General features: G+C 40.7%; 1 protein-coding gene across 4 annotated transcripts in view; it reads left to right on the forward strand.

Annotated features, from left to right (window-relative positions):
• The window catches only part of ITPRID1 (ITPR interacting domain containing 1), a 288990-nt gene that overhangs the window by 217935 nt on the left and 55111 nt on the right, over nt 1–15944 (forward strand). For all 4 annotated transcript variants that reach the window (XM_047850300.1, XM_047850299.1, XM_047850302.1 and 1 more), the window contains 4 exons: nt 6835–6886; nt 9780–9866; nt 11914–12116; nt 15233–15807. In XM_047850300.1, the coding sequence (XP_047706256.1) occupies nt 6835–6886; nt 9780–9866; nt 11914–12116; nt 15233–15807 (917 nt within the window). The remainder of the gene's footprint in view (nt 1–6834; nt 6887–9779; nt 9867–11913; nt 12117–15232; nt 15808–15944) is intronic.

The following is a 15944-nucleotide window of genomic DNA, read 5'->3' on the forward strand; positions in this document are numbered from 1 at the left end:
TGGGGCAGCTCTAACCAATTACCACACACCTGGCAGCCTCCAACAGAAATTTATTGTCTCAAAGTTCTAAAGGCTGAAGTCTGAAATCAAGGTGTGTCAGCCAAGGTCATTCTCTTTCTAAAGGTTCAAGAGAGGAATCCTCCCTTGCCCCTTCCTAACTTTAGGTGACTCCCAGAAATCCTTGACATTTCTTGGCTTGTGGTGACATCCTTTCCATTCTCTGCCTCCATATCCACATGGCCACTTTTCCCTGTGGGTCTTCTTTTCTCTTTTTTTAAGGACATTAGTCATTGCACTTAGGACCCACCCTAATCCAGTATGACCTCATCTTTACTAATTGTATCTACAAAAACCCTATTTCCAAATAAAGAACACATTCTAAAATGAGAGATCAGATACGGAAATTAAATTCAACTCACTACAAGTAGAGTTTATTTTAAGGCTGTTTCCTTCATTGGTCACCCCTGAGGCTTTTATACTTTGAAGTAGGAATAAGATTCAAGTGCCTGCTCATCTTATAGGTGACCCAGTGACTCCCAGAGAAGTCAGGTGGGCCTCTAGGTCTCAAACTGAGCCCCAAATAAAATGGGACAGGGGATGGCATAAGGCTTCAGTGGACCTATTGCTGAATTCCTTCTGAATTTTGAGATGACCAAGGTGGGGTGTTGTCCTCTTATGGTGACTCTTGGGCTTTCCTGCTGCTCTGTGTCTACCCAAAGTCTCATTTTTATTAAACTGGAATCTGACTGGCCCATTTCACATCGTGTTGAACACCATTACACCAGGTAAAGCCATTAGCCCTTGGCACTTCCGTCTCTTTATCAGTAGAACCGGGAGGGGAAAGAAATGAAAACATGTGAAGGCCACACAGCTAGGTACTTTACATAAGCCATCTCATTTTCCCCAACCATCTTCCGAGGTAAATATTACCATTACTAACTTTTGCAAGAAAGAAAATGAGACTCAGAAAGGTTAAGTAACTTGCCCAAGGTAGCCCAGTCAGTAGACAGGAGGGTCAAGATTTGAATTTGGATCTGTCTGACTCTGTAGCCATGTTGCCTCTCCAGAGGACTGGTTCGATTTACTGTTACTATATGTGCGATGCATGGAAACCCCTGGGAGGAAAGCCCTGCATCAATGTCCTTGCCAGAAAAATCAAAGTGTGAGCATCATGGCTAATGTCGCTGACATTTACTTCTCTCTCCAGGTCTTCTGGCTCTTGTGCATCAGCCTTCAGAGCCACAACACAGTCCTCCAGAATTTAAAAGTCTTAGAGTAAAACTAATTTTTGAAGTCAAGCGAGTATCTACGGAAATGTAAAATAACCATATCTGTATCTTAAAGTAAAAAAGACACATCAAATAATTCCTCTGGAAAGCCACATGAAGATAGGCTGGCTGCTTGCCTCCCAAGTCTCATTAAAGTACTTCACGAAGAATGCTCTCTCACTGTCTGCCCTGTCTTCTGACAAATATTTGGGCATTTTAGCTAAGGGGTCTGGCAGTCTTCTTTCTAAGTATCTCCAGAGCATTGTCTGCTCAAGGCACATGGATAACTTACAGGGAACACCCTTATGGAAATCCCTCAATTTTTTTTTGTCTTTTTTCTGTCTGAGAACCTCCACCGATGGTGAAGATCAACCCCTCTTCGTGGTCACCAACTGCACACACAAACACAAGTTTGATTCTCAGTTTGCCCTCAGTGAGGATCCATGGGCCTGCCTTCTTATAGCTACAAACCCAATAGGACATTCAGAACCTCTTTGGGGTCAGTTGGGGTGCTAAAGAAACATGGTTATGAGTGTTAAGGTCTCTCTTCTCAGGTTTCTGACTCATTCTTAATCCCAGATTCCATATTAAAACTGTGTATAAGAAAGCCTGGGGAGGGGCGCCTGGGTGGCGCAGTCGGTTAAGCGTCCGACTTCAGCCAGGTCATGATCTCGCGGTCCGTGAGTTCGAGCTCCACGTCAGGCTCTGGGCTGATGGCTCAGAGCCTGGAGCCTGTTTCCGATTCTGTGTCTCCCTCTCTCTCTGCCCCTCCCCCGTTCATGCTCTGTCTCTCTCTGTCCCAAAAATAAATAAACGTTGAAAAAAAAATTTAAAAAAAAGAAAGCCTGGGGAGAGGAGCTAGTTTCTGGTAAACCCATTCCCACCACTGAAGAACAAATTAGACATCAGCACCATCGCCCTGTTAGAGTGCATTGGCGTTATCCTGTGGGGACAGACACCTACACCGATGCGTGTGCCACATTATATAATGTACACTTGTTTACCAACACAGCCAAGAATAACTGCGAGGGAAAAAAAAAAAAGAAAAAAAACCAGAACCAACTCCTACAGCAAAGAAACAGTTTTTGTCAAAGATCTGCTTGGAACCATCGATTACTTGATGGGTGGTTAATTCATTTGTCCTTTTAATATTTAGATACTTCTCCAATCCCCAGAGAAATCTTTGAAGCATAAACTTACACCTTTCCGGAAGGAACTCATTAAATAAGAACTTACAGAATCAAATTCTAAAGCCTGTGGTCTATAAGATGAAGTCAATGTAAATCCAGTTAAACATAATAGATACTCCCTAATGCTTATCAAACAAAAGCACTTAGAGCAAAGAACTGAGCTAGGGGAGAATGCAAAGATGTAGAATGCATGTCTCCTGCTCTTACTTGTATCACTCTGACTTCCCAGGACCATTGCAATCTGAATACAACCTGGGCCAGCTTTTCACAAGACCCTCTCGTCTCAGCCCCTCTCATTGCCATCCTAATTCTTGATCTTTCTTCATCTAATTCCTCCTGTCCTAAAATCGTCCTGTTCTGTTCTCCTCTTGCCCTTCTTTTGAGGCCTGATTCAGGTCCCATATTCTCTATAAGGCCCTTCCTGACATCTGCACTCAAAGACTCAATTTTTTGTCTGAACACCAAAGGGTTCAGAACCCTGATCCACGAAGGGTTCTGCCCATATGGCACTTGGTGCTGCCTCAAATTATTAGGGAGAGGACTCACTGACAAAATTGTAAATCCCACTGAGGTAGGAATTATCTCTAACACATCTGATTTCCCCAAAGCTAGTCAACAAAAGATCTTAGTAAAACTGGTCCATAATGAAGCTGATGTGAGTCATATTGGGAAATTTTCAAGGAAGAGAGACTTGGGCTAGTCAAAGAGCAATACGTTTTAGAAGAAAACAAAGAGGCAAAGGAAGACAATGCCACTTGGTTCAAGGAGCTTGAACAAAGGCACAGAATGAAAAGAAAACCAAATGTGTGCAGGAAAACATAGAAAAGGTGGTCAGATTAGAGAAATGGTTTCATGCTGGGGAGCAAAGGTGGAAATTTTTTCTGGTAAAAAAAGTGTTGTCAGGTTATAAATGCCTTAAAATCCAGAAAGAAGGAATCACACTTGATGTGTTAAGATCATCTCAGGTTCCAAAGGAGAGGTAATTGTAATTGGGGTCTGTATTGAGTAGGATTTGGGGACCATATCTTTGGTCATGAATAGTTAGTGATGGCTGCCACAGGTGCAGTGCTGGGGAATTGAAGTCCACGTGTTACAAACGTGCTATCTCTACACTAGTGAGTTATGCATGATTTTTGAGAAGAGAAATGACAAATTCCAGTGTTTATCCTGCCCACTTTAGAAAGACGCTGTTGTGAACTCATGAACTCGGGGTGATGTCATGAGGGTGTGGGCTGTGTGTCAGCAGTGGAATGGAGAGGGGGAGTCAACTGCATCCAGAGAAGAAGCAGATATGTGGGTGAGGAAGAGCAAAGCATTACAGTTGGCTTTAAGGTTTTTGAGCATGAATGTCAGGGAGAAAGAAGAACCTTTTATTTTGTAAGCATATAGACTGCAATTATTTGCAAACTGAGACAACTCAACCCCGCTGACTGTCTCTACCAAGTGTCTTGGGCATGCAGGAGTTAAATACACAGAAAGCTGCAGAATGCTATTATTTTAGAGCCCTGTGAAAATGTAATTTGATTAGTCTATTGGACGATATTCCAAAGAACCAAATGTCTTCCATGAATCAGTCAGAAATGCTTAGGAAAACCAAAATAAAAAATGCTTTCTAAGCCAATAAAGGTGCTAATTAGTGCCTTCTGCATATCTCACTACATCTTCTCCAGTAATACATTTTGCAGGGTTAAGTGCATGTCTGCTGCTTCAGATGGCAGAAGTCCACCTAACAGTAGGGAGGGTGGCTGGAGACTCAAGTATCTAAAAGGGAATCAGAACCGGCGTTTAACCCATGCAATGGGATGTATTGAGTAGAGCAGAGAACTCTTTTTCTTGCTTTAATTCTCTTCCAAATCAACCCTTATAAAACCTAGGGAGAGTAGGACCTTACTTTTTCTTTCTTTCTTCATCCACTGTTGCTTTTAAAGAGTAGAGTCTGGTTTTTTAAAAACCTAATAAGGGTATCCTAGAAGGAAAAATAAATTGGAGAAAATATCAAGACCAAGCAACTGGAGAAGAAAGAAGGACTTAAGGAGATCGTAGCCAGTAGGGATTTACGTGGTAGATACAGACACATCTGTAAGTGTTTCATTTTCTGCTGGGGCAGCCTCAAGCGTGGTGCCTACAGAAGCTTGAGGAAATGCAGGGTAACAGGAATTTGTCCCATTATGGCATTACCTAGGTGTCAAATTCTTGATGTGGTCCAAGGTAGCTGACTCCGTGCTTCCGGGAGCTGGGCAGGTAACTGCTAATGAACCAAGCAAGCAGGGCAGAGAGAGACTGCGGAGAATCGCAGAACACGTGGGCTCCAACAGATCTCTCCCTGAAGAGATCTGGGATTGATACTGCTGTGTCTTCTGAGTTTTAAGGAAATTCTAGGAATCTCGGTGCAGGGGAGAACTGGGCTACCAGCTTGTGCCTCTCAGTTCAGGTTCCTTATTGAATATAGGCAAAGGGAACAAGAACCCTGACAAGCCCAGGAAGTTTATCTTGCAAATTAGCAAACTGGAAAACAACAGCAACAACTATACTTGAACTAAAACCAAAAAGACCCTCCAAAAGGCAAGGAATAATAGTTTCTTACTGTCCCATTAGTCTCTCAACTGCCTGGTTCCAAATGCTTGAGAGGTATGGAGTAGATTTATATTGTTCACCCCATATGACTTGTGTGGCTGAGTTACATTTGTTTTGTAGGGCAGACATTCATTGTAGCCATACTCTCACTACCTTTCAAAATTGTAGTTGTGTATTCTGAGCTTAGTTAAGAACTCACTGTTTACTCACACCTCAGTGATATGCCTTGAGTCCTTATCCTTCCAAGACTATATGTTCCTTTTCCATCCAGCAGGGTCACTGAGCCCTTGTAACAACAGATGAAAACTATAAGTGTTATTTCCATATATCAAATTTGGCATTCAGAGGCAAGTTCGTGGATACCTTGAGAACTGTTTCTAGTCTCCTCCCCAGACAAGAACTCTGGCTCCACACTGAAGAGCCCTTTATTATTTTCAGGCTCTTTTTTCATATGTTTCAATCATATAGGTTTGTTGTTGTTGTTTTTAATTTCTCCCACATGCATTATATTTTCTTATGGTGAAAAACTTCACTTTCTTATGGAAGTGCTGAGTGGCAACATTTCCAGTATGATACGTGTCACACGTTCGTACTCGGGAAAGCACCCGGGAGAGCCACCGTGAGAGGAAATGAGAAGGTTGGTAAACTTCTGGAAGCACCAGCCCGAGTTCTGAATGTTGCCCGGGCAGCCAGCAGCCACAGCATTACATCACCACTCCTGCTTACCATAACCACAACGCATCCTAAACGGGCCTCCGCCTCCCAATATCAGCTCTTCTATTCTGCCCTCAACACCACTAACAAGGCAAATGGACCTTCCGCATCCTCTCTCTCCCATTAATTTGTTTGCTCAAAAATCTTCCCTGGTTTTCCAGGTAAACTCCTCTTTCTGCTTTTCAAATAAGTTACAGGACATTCTGCTGGCAGTGTGGTGTTTTGAAAAGCAACAATAGCAACAAATAAAAATAAGCTGTGATATCCTGCTGGCCACGGAAAATTTATTTAATCTCTCTGAGCCTCAATTTGGCTCTCTATTAAGGAGAGATTCATAATACCTATTTCCTTGATATGTTGTAAGAATTAAAAGAGGTGCTGCATGCAACATGCACACTGCCTCATTAATTTATTATTTAATGTTAAATAGTAACTGTTATTGCTATAATCAATAATAAAGGTAATGATAAATTCCTGGATCTGCTACTTTTGAATGTGTGATCACGGGCTCATTACTCAACTTCTGTGAGTCTGTTTCCTTATCTGAAAAATAAGGATAGATCCTAAATTTTAAGAGTGTTGTGAGGATTAAGAGATACAAATGCATGGAAGATGGTCAACAAATGCTGGGTCCTTCATATATTTTTTTTTGCCTGTCCCCACCCTTGCTCCTCGACCTTGTGGGCCATGAGAGAGTATTCCAAAATGGCCTATGATCCCTTCTGAATAGCCCTATCGCTGTGCTTTGCATTTGCTACAGACCCTCTTGGTGCATGGCAACACCTCTTTCCATCCATCAAATTTTACCCATTCTTAAAAATCCAAGATAGTATCTCCATGAAACCTTGGCAACTACTCCATTTGCCACTGACTTCCCTCTCGACCAAGCAAGTACATTTCTTCAAGTGGTCGTCACACAATTTAGCCATTCATTACATTCTGTCTTGTTCACTACAGAGATGCCTTGTACCTCATGCACATACAATCTCGGATATGGAAATCGATCCCATGTTAATTCGTCTGAGGACTAGAAAATCTCCTATGGGACAAAAGGAGATTAAGCTCATGTCCCCTTTTGTTTGTTGCAGTTTCTGTGCGTGAACAAGGGATGGTGTGCATGACCGTGACGGGCTACATGAGGTAGGTGTCAGTGTCACTCTGCTCCAGTATCTGACAGCCACAGTTTTCATAAATGAAAGGGAAGTGAGGAGCTTTCTTAACGATGCCATGGATCTTGGGATTTTGTCACTGGTTTAGCCACAGCACCTGGAACACTTTCACTAGCCTTGAGAGAAATAGAGGTTCTTTAAATGTCATGAGGCAGTGAGCACAATAAACGAACAAATGCTGGCTTGGAGGGAGGATTTAATTAAAATATATGCATAAAACACATTTGACTGTAATACGAGTGTTCAGAAGGACCTGTTCATGAAATAGTTGCATCCGTATTCTCACACTGTCAATGTTAGTCATCACGATGCTATTTGCTGGGCAATAATACAGTTGACCTTTGAACAACACGGCTTTGAACTGTGTGGGTCCACCTATATGCAGACTTTTTTTTTAATTCAAGTATTATTAGCATACAGTGCTGGTTTCAGGTGTACAACATAAGGATTCAACAATTCCATACATTTCTCAGTGCTTGTCATGATAAGTGTACTGTTAATTCTATTTCCCCCATCCCAGCACCCACCTCCACTTTGACAACCACCAACTTGTTCCCTGTATTAAAGAGTGTGTTGGGTTTTTTTTTTAAATTTGTCTTCATTAAATTAAATTTCTTTTAATTTTAAAAATTTTTCTTTGTTTATTTGTTTTGTTTCTTAAATTACACACATGAATGAAATCATGTGGTATTTGTCTTTCTTTGGCTGATTTCACCATGCAGATTTTTTTTTAAAGTACAATACAGTACTGTAAATGTGTTTTGCTTTTGATTTTCTTAATAACATTTTTTTTCTGTAGGCTACTTTATTGTAAGAACACAATATATTATATATAACATATAAAATATGTAATTGACTATTATCAGTAAGGCTTTCGGTGAACAGTAGGCTATAAGTAATTCTGTTTTAAGGGAGTTAAAAGTTATATGTGGCGAGGCACCTGGGTGGCTGGGTCAGTTAAGTGTCCGACTCTTGATATCAGCTCAGGTCGTGATCTTACTGACATGAGATCAAACCTGAGTGTGCTGAGCATGGAGCCTGTTCTGGATTCTTTTTCTCCACCTCTCTCTGCCCCTCCCCTATTCCCTCTCTCTCTCTCTCTCTCTCAAAACACAAAGCCAAACAAACAAAAACCAAACAAACACAAAAACACAACAGAGAAATAAACGTTAAAAAAACACCAAAAGTTATTTGTGGAGTTTTGATTGTGTGGGAGGTCAGCACCCTTAACCCTCACGTTGTTCAGGGGTTAACTGTACATAAAATTTCCAATGGTAAGTAGAAAGCAGTAAGATTCTCTTAATATGAGAATAGAGACTAGGTCTCAAAGCAGTGCTCAACAGTGGCAGCAGCATGACCTCAGAACTTAATAGAATTGCAAATTTTCAAGCCCAATCCCAGACACTCTGAATCAGAAAATCTCAAGGTGGGGTTCAGAAATCTGTGTTTTTGCAAGCCCTTCAGGGGATTCTGAGAAATACCCTCGTGTAGGTATCCTATGCCAGTGGTATAGAAAGTGAGCTTTTTGACTTTGAGAACTCTGCTTCCTTGCCTCAGCCACCCTTGCGTGTTTCAAGATAATTCCAACTAGTTGAAAACCAAATACTCAATACTGTATCCCTCTGACTCCTACCAATTCACAATTTTTCTATTTGGTCATAGTTTTTCCTTCTTAGCAGATTATTTTTGCTGCTTATAGAGTCATAGAGCCACAAAGGACCCCAGAAATCTCTCAGACAACTTTCTCATTTTGTTGAAGAGGAAAATGAAAGCCAAGGTCAGTGACTCACTCCTGCTCTCATGGCTTGATCAGAACTGTGACTATACATGGATTCTCCTGGATCCAAGGCCAGGGCAGTTTCTGGGTGGCTTTGCTGAGCATTATAAAGGAAAGTAATGCTTACAGACCCCAAATGAAACAGAAATATGGCAGGCTTAATACAAACTGAGGTGAGGCAATAAATGAAAGGATATCTTTTGCCTCTCTCCAGGGCTCCCAGCAAGTTCAACCATCTGTTAAAATCAGGGTCTTTATTATTCAGAAACATACACATTCTCAGCCTTAATTGCTTCTCTTGCTCTCTTCTCAGAGAAGCAATTGAACAAAGAGGCAAAGGACAAAATCTGGGCAAGGACTAAGGAAAATTCAGGATAACTTGGTCTTCTAGGGAAAGTGAGATCTACGTTGTATTCTTTGATAAATTCCCATTTTGTGCCAATTGGCTGTTACAACTGAGGCTCAATGAATCAGTGGTACATCAGAACAATATAAAACTGAACTATATTATAACGGGCTCATTCTGTTTGGAAGTGCTTTCAAATGACTTGCAACGCAGGCCCATTTAGCTAGAGTGTCATTGGTTTTTGTGGTGGGGGAGGAGCCAGTTACTGTTGCATATGGGTGGCCACAGGAGACAGCATTTAGAGATTGTTAACCATGCACTATGGAACCCGTCACCGTTATGGGAATTAATAGGGAGTCACTTCAGTAACCGCTCACCGTACCTCTTTCATCACATAATTTTAACTTCTTTGGAAAGTTGGTGCCTAGCCGAGCTGTGTTCCTGATAGGTTCCCCAATGATTTGCCATCTGTCAAAAGTGAGACATTCTGTCACCTTTATAATGAGCACTAGCGGGCACCTAACACTTAAATTCTCACACCTTCTGTAACACAACGCTCTTGGAAACAGGAGCACCTTCTCCACTGCATGCTCTCTCTTCTCCAAAGGTGCAGCCATTAGGGATTATTAGAAATGAGGAAGAAATGCAAATGTTTGCTCTGGAAGGGAAAGATTCACAATGATCTCCCAGGGGACTATCTAAATCAACACATCTCATCATTGGTATTTTCCCCCACTGCAGATCTCTGCATCCGTTTTCAGAAACTCCCACCCTTTCTAGAGGGACCAGTTTCAACTCTTGCCATTCTACTGCAAGTATACCACAAAGGTATGTGATTTCCAGGCACTTTTCATCCAGAGAAATCATTCTGTACAACTGTGGATTTCATGAAATTATAAATAGGCATTTGAGAAATAACCTGTTGAATGAATGGATGAGAGAATGAATAAAGGATTTCACAACTCTGATTCACAAGAACGGTGCAAAAGAGGCAGGGAGATCAAGCTAAGTATCTGCCAATGGGGAAATGGTCCAACAAACTAATGGCCCACCCATTTTATAGAATTCTATACAGTGATAAAAGGAATAGGCAGAAAGAACTATATATACTAACTTAGAATGATCTTCAAGTCATATTTTTGAGGGGAAAAAGTAAGATGCAGAAAGATATGCAGTAGGGTATGCTACTATTTATAGATCAAACAAGTGAAAACTATAAAGCATATATGTAATATAGAAAAATATATGGAAGTGTACAGATAAATTTAGTAGGAGGGGAGTCAGGATTTGTGGGGATAATGGCCAAGGGGAAAGAAACCTTTATGTGTAATATAATGTTTTGACAATGTGAATATATTTTATGTATTTCTTACATAATTAAATGTAAACAAGAAGATTTAATGATATTAAAAATGTTTAGTGACAAATCAAGCAATCAATACATTCTGAGACATGAGATTGTGAGCCTTTAGAAGGCAGAACTATGTCTTTGTTCCTTTTTGCACCTTGGGTGCCTAGCAGAGGGCCTAGAACATGACACATGTTCAATAAATATTTGTGTAAATGGGCAGGATAAATATTTGTACTATGAGGACAATAGGATAACGGACTAAATCTTTCATACACGAGTTAGATTTCTCCCAAGAATTTTTTTTCTCCCTCAAAACATTTTTATTTGGGGGTGTCAAGTGATTGGTATCCCCAGTTCTTCAGTTCTTTCCAATGATTAAGATATCTGAGCTGAACCATTTAAGCCCCACAGTAAGAGTTTTTGGCTTATCTTTTCTTCCTTGATCGAATCAGGAGGCAAAGCCCCAGATCTCTATGTCACATAAGAAAGTGTAAACGTGATGTTGAGTAATGTGTGGTAAGTGGGCCTGCCCAGCGAGACTACAGGTGGCTGTTGTTAAATGTGTGAATGGCTAAATACATGAATTGTAATTAACCCAATTTAAATGATGAAGTCATGAAAGTAAATCATCCAAACTATCTCAAATAAGCTCCTTGGTGTTGCATGTAAAGCAGAGGCAAACAGAAACCTGAAACAAAAGAACCAGGCAAACCTAGGAAAACCTCCTCAAAAGTTCTGCTTCCCATGTAATCCATGAGTTTTTTAAAAAAGGTCAACAGTGCAGTTACCAAGGAGAAGGTCAGTGATTGGGAAGTGGTTAGTATACATAAATATAATTTCCAGAGAACTGAAGTTTATAATTTTAAGTGCCAAAGCTGAGTAAAATGATTTGAAGAAAGCACTTCTTATTTCTCACCCAAGTCCCACACACACACACACACACACACACATACACACACACACACACACACACACACACACAAATACAGAATATATTTTAATCCGCCTTAGGGACTACAAATTATTATTTGTAAAGATCAGTCCTTGGAGTCTGCATTTAATGACACCCTCAGCAGATTTGTGTAGCTGAGGATGCCCTCAGACTGATTCTCGTTAAAAACATTCTTTTTTGAGTTCTGCTGTTCACAGTTTTGTTTTTGTTTTTTCTGTTTCACATCGCCATGAACTACCATTTCTTTGTGGTTATCAGTGCATCGCTTCTGGTTTCTGTCCCACAGTCTTCCTGCTGTCTCTAACTTAACATTTGCTTACTATGAAGTAGACAGATAAATAAACTCATTGGTCTTGCATAGAAAGTACAGCCAAGCAGTCCCTGAATGGGGTTGATGGACTATCCTTTAAGTAAGTATATGTGAGTTCTCGTAAATGCACCATCTATTTGCCTATTTAGATTCCTCTTCCATTCAATTTCTAGAAGATTGGGTGGGTGAGGTGACTAGAAAAAAAAATGGGTCTTGTTAAATGAACTGTTACTGGATAAAGATATTCATATTTTTACCACAGCATTCCTGAATGGCTGGAATTTTGGGAAAAAGATCCAGTGGAGATTCTCTTGGATCTGGGGTTTGGTGCAGATGAGCCAGACATCTGCACTCAAATCCCAGCCAGATTTCTGGATTGTGGCTCAGCAGCCAGAGGAATCAACAACCAGGTTTTTCTTGAAGCTCAGAAGCAGCGAATGGACATTGAGAACCCGGACTTGTATGGTAAGTGGGGACTTCGTGGTTTCTGAATCTCAGCAATGGGGGTGGTGGCCAGGTGAGCCACAGTATTAGCAGAGACCATATGGGATATATGTGTAGTGACAGTCACCCCTGTGTTGCAGTGGCTTAGAGCAGAAACGTTTACATGTTGATCACTCTACGCTACGCGTCTGCTGTGGCTTCATGTGCATGTTTGGGGGGAAGATCTGTTGCATATTGTCTTCATATGTAGTCTTGGCCCCATCACCTGGAAGTCACTGGTTGCAATGACAGAGAAAAGGTGGAAATGGAGAATCATACTTGACTCTTACCTCTTTCTGCTCAGAATTTACTCATTGATTTCATTGTCCAAAATCAGTTACATGGCCACACTTAACTCCAAAGGGGTGAGAATGTGCAGTCCTACCATATGTCCAGAAGAAAAAATGCAATACCAGTGGAAAGCCCTAATATATGCCATAGCCACTTACCGGGGAGGCAGAGAAACCACGAAGCTTATCACAAGTCGCAAGGTGAAACCTTAATTTCCTCATCTATAAGGCTTAGAATGTTACTTATTCTACCATGAGCCATGAGCGGTAGGTATTAAGCTGTCAGATCTCCAGATTTGAGGATTAACTATACCTAAACCTCTTAGTTATCATACATGCTTCTATTTTTCCCCAGCTGGTGGTCAATGGAATTTTCTCTAGGATGTTACTAGGACGCTCTTGGAATGTGTGCTCAAATAATTTGGGGGAAAGATGCCTTGCAGTTAAACAGGTTTATTTACTTCAGGATTTGTTTAGTATGGTGAAGTGCACTCTCAGTCTCCCAGAGAGGATGCAGTGCAGATTTTTCAAAATCATTTAAATATCAAACCCCTCTTGGAGGAGCGTTGAAGAACATCTCCTCCATGGGATAGAGTTTGCAGAATTCTAGACTGGAGAAAATGCCAAAATGCTGTTTCTGAAATAAGTTCTTTAAATAAATTCATGAAAGTCAAGTGAGATAAAGTGGTTTTCTCAAACAAATATCTTAGATTTTTCATTTTAGTCTCTGTTTCCCCCATTTTCATGTGGGTAAAATGGGTCTCAAAATTTCAGCAATGCAGTTTTTTAAAAAGAGGATGTATCCCCGAAGATGTTGTTAAGAGATGTTTCTTTACATTTTGGAAGAAATTAGTATCATTCTTTGCTGTCTCCTTCTCCAAGCCCAGGGAGATGCAAGTTCTTTGATCAATTCTTTATTTGGAGACAATAACTCTTATCAGTATTTGAGGAGTGTTTGACTTGAGCTGTAAAGTAAACATTTTATAGATGAAATTGACACACAGATTATAAAAGACCCGGGAGCTGGCCCCTGCTCCTGTGACTGTGCCCACTCTTATTTCCACCACTCAAAACTGTGCTAATAACACACTGTAGCCATTCTCACTCAACACTTACCACTTTTGATTCAAGAAAGCCGAGAAGGTTGAATGTAAAATAAGCAATAATAAAATTAGTTGGTTGGTCCAAAAACAAGGGAAAAGTATGTCTTATTCAACATCAATAAAAAAAGGCTCAAACGTGAAGGGATGAGAATCAATTGGTTCATTGTTCAATCTACCAAAGGCAAAACAAACAAACAAACAAACAAACCACAAAACACCCACTCATCCAACACCATAAGACTCTGTTCTCTGAATTGACTTACCCAGTTAAATGGATAGATTCCTAGTCTAAGTATAAAAATCTGCTGTAGGATGGATGGATGACAATCATAAAAATAGAATTATGATTCAGTCATACCCTTGGGCTCACAAAGAAAGATTTTGTTTCAGTTAAAGCTGAATTTAGAGGAAAAATGTAATCAGAATGCTTCTGAAAATATCCAGAACCCAAGATTCCTTTAGATCTTGAAAGAATATCATAATCCTCTACGAAAAGCCCATCACATTTTTTAAAGTAGAAGTATCAGTAGTCAATGTCTTTGCCTTTCAAGTAGAGGGAGCAGGTAGATGCAAGGATGTGCTCACGGAAGAGTCAGTAGTCCTGAGGGTGCAAGCAACAGAACAGAGGAGAGTATCCTTACTCACCAACATGGCCTTTGACCTTTGCTGAGCTATGCAACCCTGCATGTTATCGCTGGGGTTGAGAAAAGGTTGTGTAATAAAAACAAAATGTTCTGTTTCCATCTTTTTGGTTTTATGATCTGGAGATACCAAAACTATTCTTCACCGTTTTCTTTCAAAGTGACAATGTGTCCCCAAATTGCCCTATCCGCACTAGGTCTCTTCCACATGCTAATTAAGTCAAAAATTGCACATTGCCTACATGCACCACCCAGAAGGACTTACAAGTTGAGGAGCTGGTTCATTTGAAGAGACAAATGGATTTTCACATTAATGACTATCTTCCCTCGGACAACTGAGGACGATATATTGCCTTCCAGAGTCTTACATATTTATAACTCTAACTACTGTATAGCATTGTGCTTTCACAACAGATGTGGGAGATGCATAAGATGGGCATTATTACGCTCATTCTCCTGATGAAGAAACTGTTTACTATGTGCTTGGCACGGACTAAGCACCATATTTCTATTAATTCATCTACTCTGACATCGCACACCCAATGATTGGTTGAACTGGGATTTGGATCCAGGCCTTCTGAGTCCATATTCCATGATCTTTGCACACCGTAGGTGACAGGACAGGTGGAGATGATGGAGGTGATGATTATGGTATCTGCCACCTAAAGCTATAGAAGAATACTCAAGTTCACCTCACATGAAAGAGCTAGCTTCACTCTTTAACCTTTAGTTTAATATACAATATTAAGATTGATCCTTGCCTATAGTTTTTATGGATTTACACATAAAAACTATAGGCATATATGAGTGTATATAGCTATGCATATTTAACTAAATATAAAAGCTATTAGCTTTCCCCAAGACACAGTGGCATCTTCTTATGTTGAGGAATCACCACCATAATAACCAGTGGCACATAGTGAGAAAAACTTAAGTTTCAAGAGTTTAAGTCCTTCCCATCTTAAAAATCACATGTGTTACCAACCTGTTCAGTTTTTACTACATTCATGCAGCCTCATTGAAAAGACCCAGTCTAAAAATTGTGTGTTTCTTGTATCGTTCAGGTCGTTTCCGACAACTAGAGATCCTGGACCATGTAGCCAATGCCTTCTCATCTTTGCTGAATGATGTTAACATCCTGCAGAATAAAGCTGAAGAGAAATATGGAGGGGGAAATGTGCAAGGAACCTCAGTGAGTGAGGCCCAAGAACATCGAAGAAGAACGGGTGGACTTTTTAGGAGAGCTTCAAAGCAGAGTATTGCGAAGGACTGCAGCTCAGAAGTGTCAGAGTCATTGAAGATAAGGGGCAAATTTTCCATTGCCTCTGCAAAATCAGGAGAATATGGAGCAGAATTAGCAGCTGTGACAAACAACCATGACCAAAGTCATTTGTGTCCTTCAGCAGAACACTCGTCTCTCCAAGCCTGTGATGACTTGGTACCTTGTCACTCTCCCCAAGCTCTTCTGGGCAAGCAATGGCCTCACCCATCCACGCTGGCCAAGAGGGCTCCTCCTTCCTATACGTCTGAGCGGTCAGTCAAGGACAGAACTCAGAAGGTGAACTCGATCCAAGCTAACAAGCTCAAGAGCTTCTATCGTCTTGCAGGCAAAGTACCAGACTCCTTTGAAATGGAAGAGGTCAGTGTTGTACCTACACACTCAACTTCTAAGGGAAGTAACCATTCCCAAGGCATCTTCTGCTTTCTACCCTCAGTTAACCCCTTCACCTTTCAACCCCTCAGCTTTATATCTTATTGTTCCAAATTCCTGTTTTT

The sequence above is a fragment of the Prionailurus viverrinus genome, chromosome A2 (genome assembly GCF_022837055.1).
Source record: "Prionailurus viverrinus isolate Anna chromosome A2, UM_Priviv_1.0, whole genome shotgun sequence".
Lineage (NCBI taxonomy): Eukaryota > Metazoa > Chordata > Mammalia > Carnivora > Felidae > Prionailurus > Prionailurus viverrinus.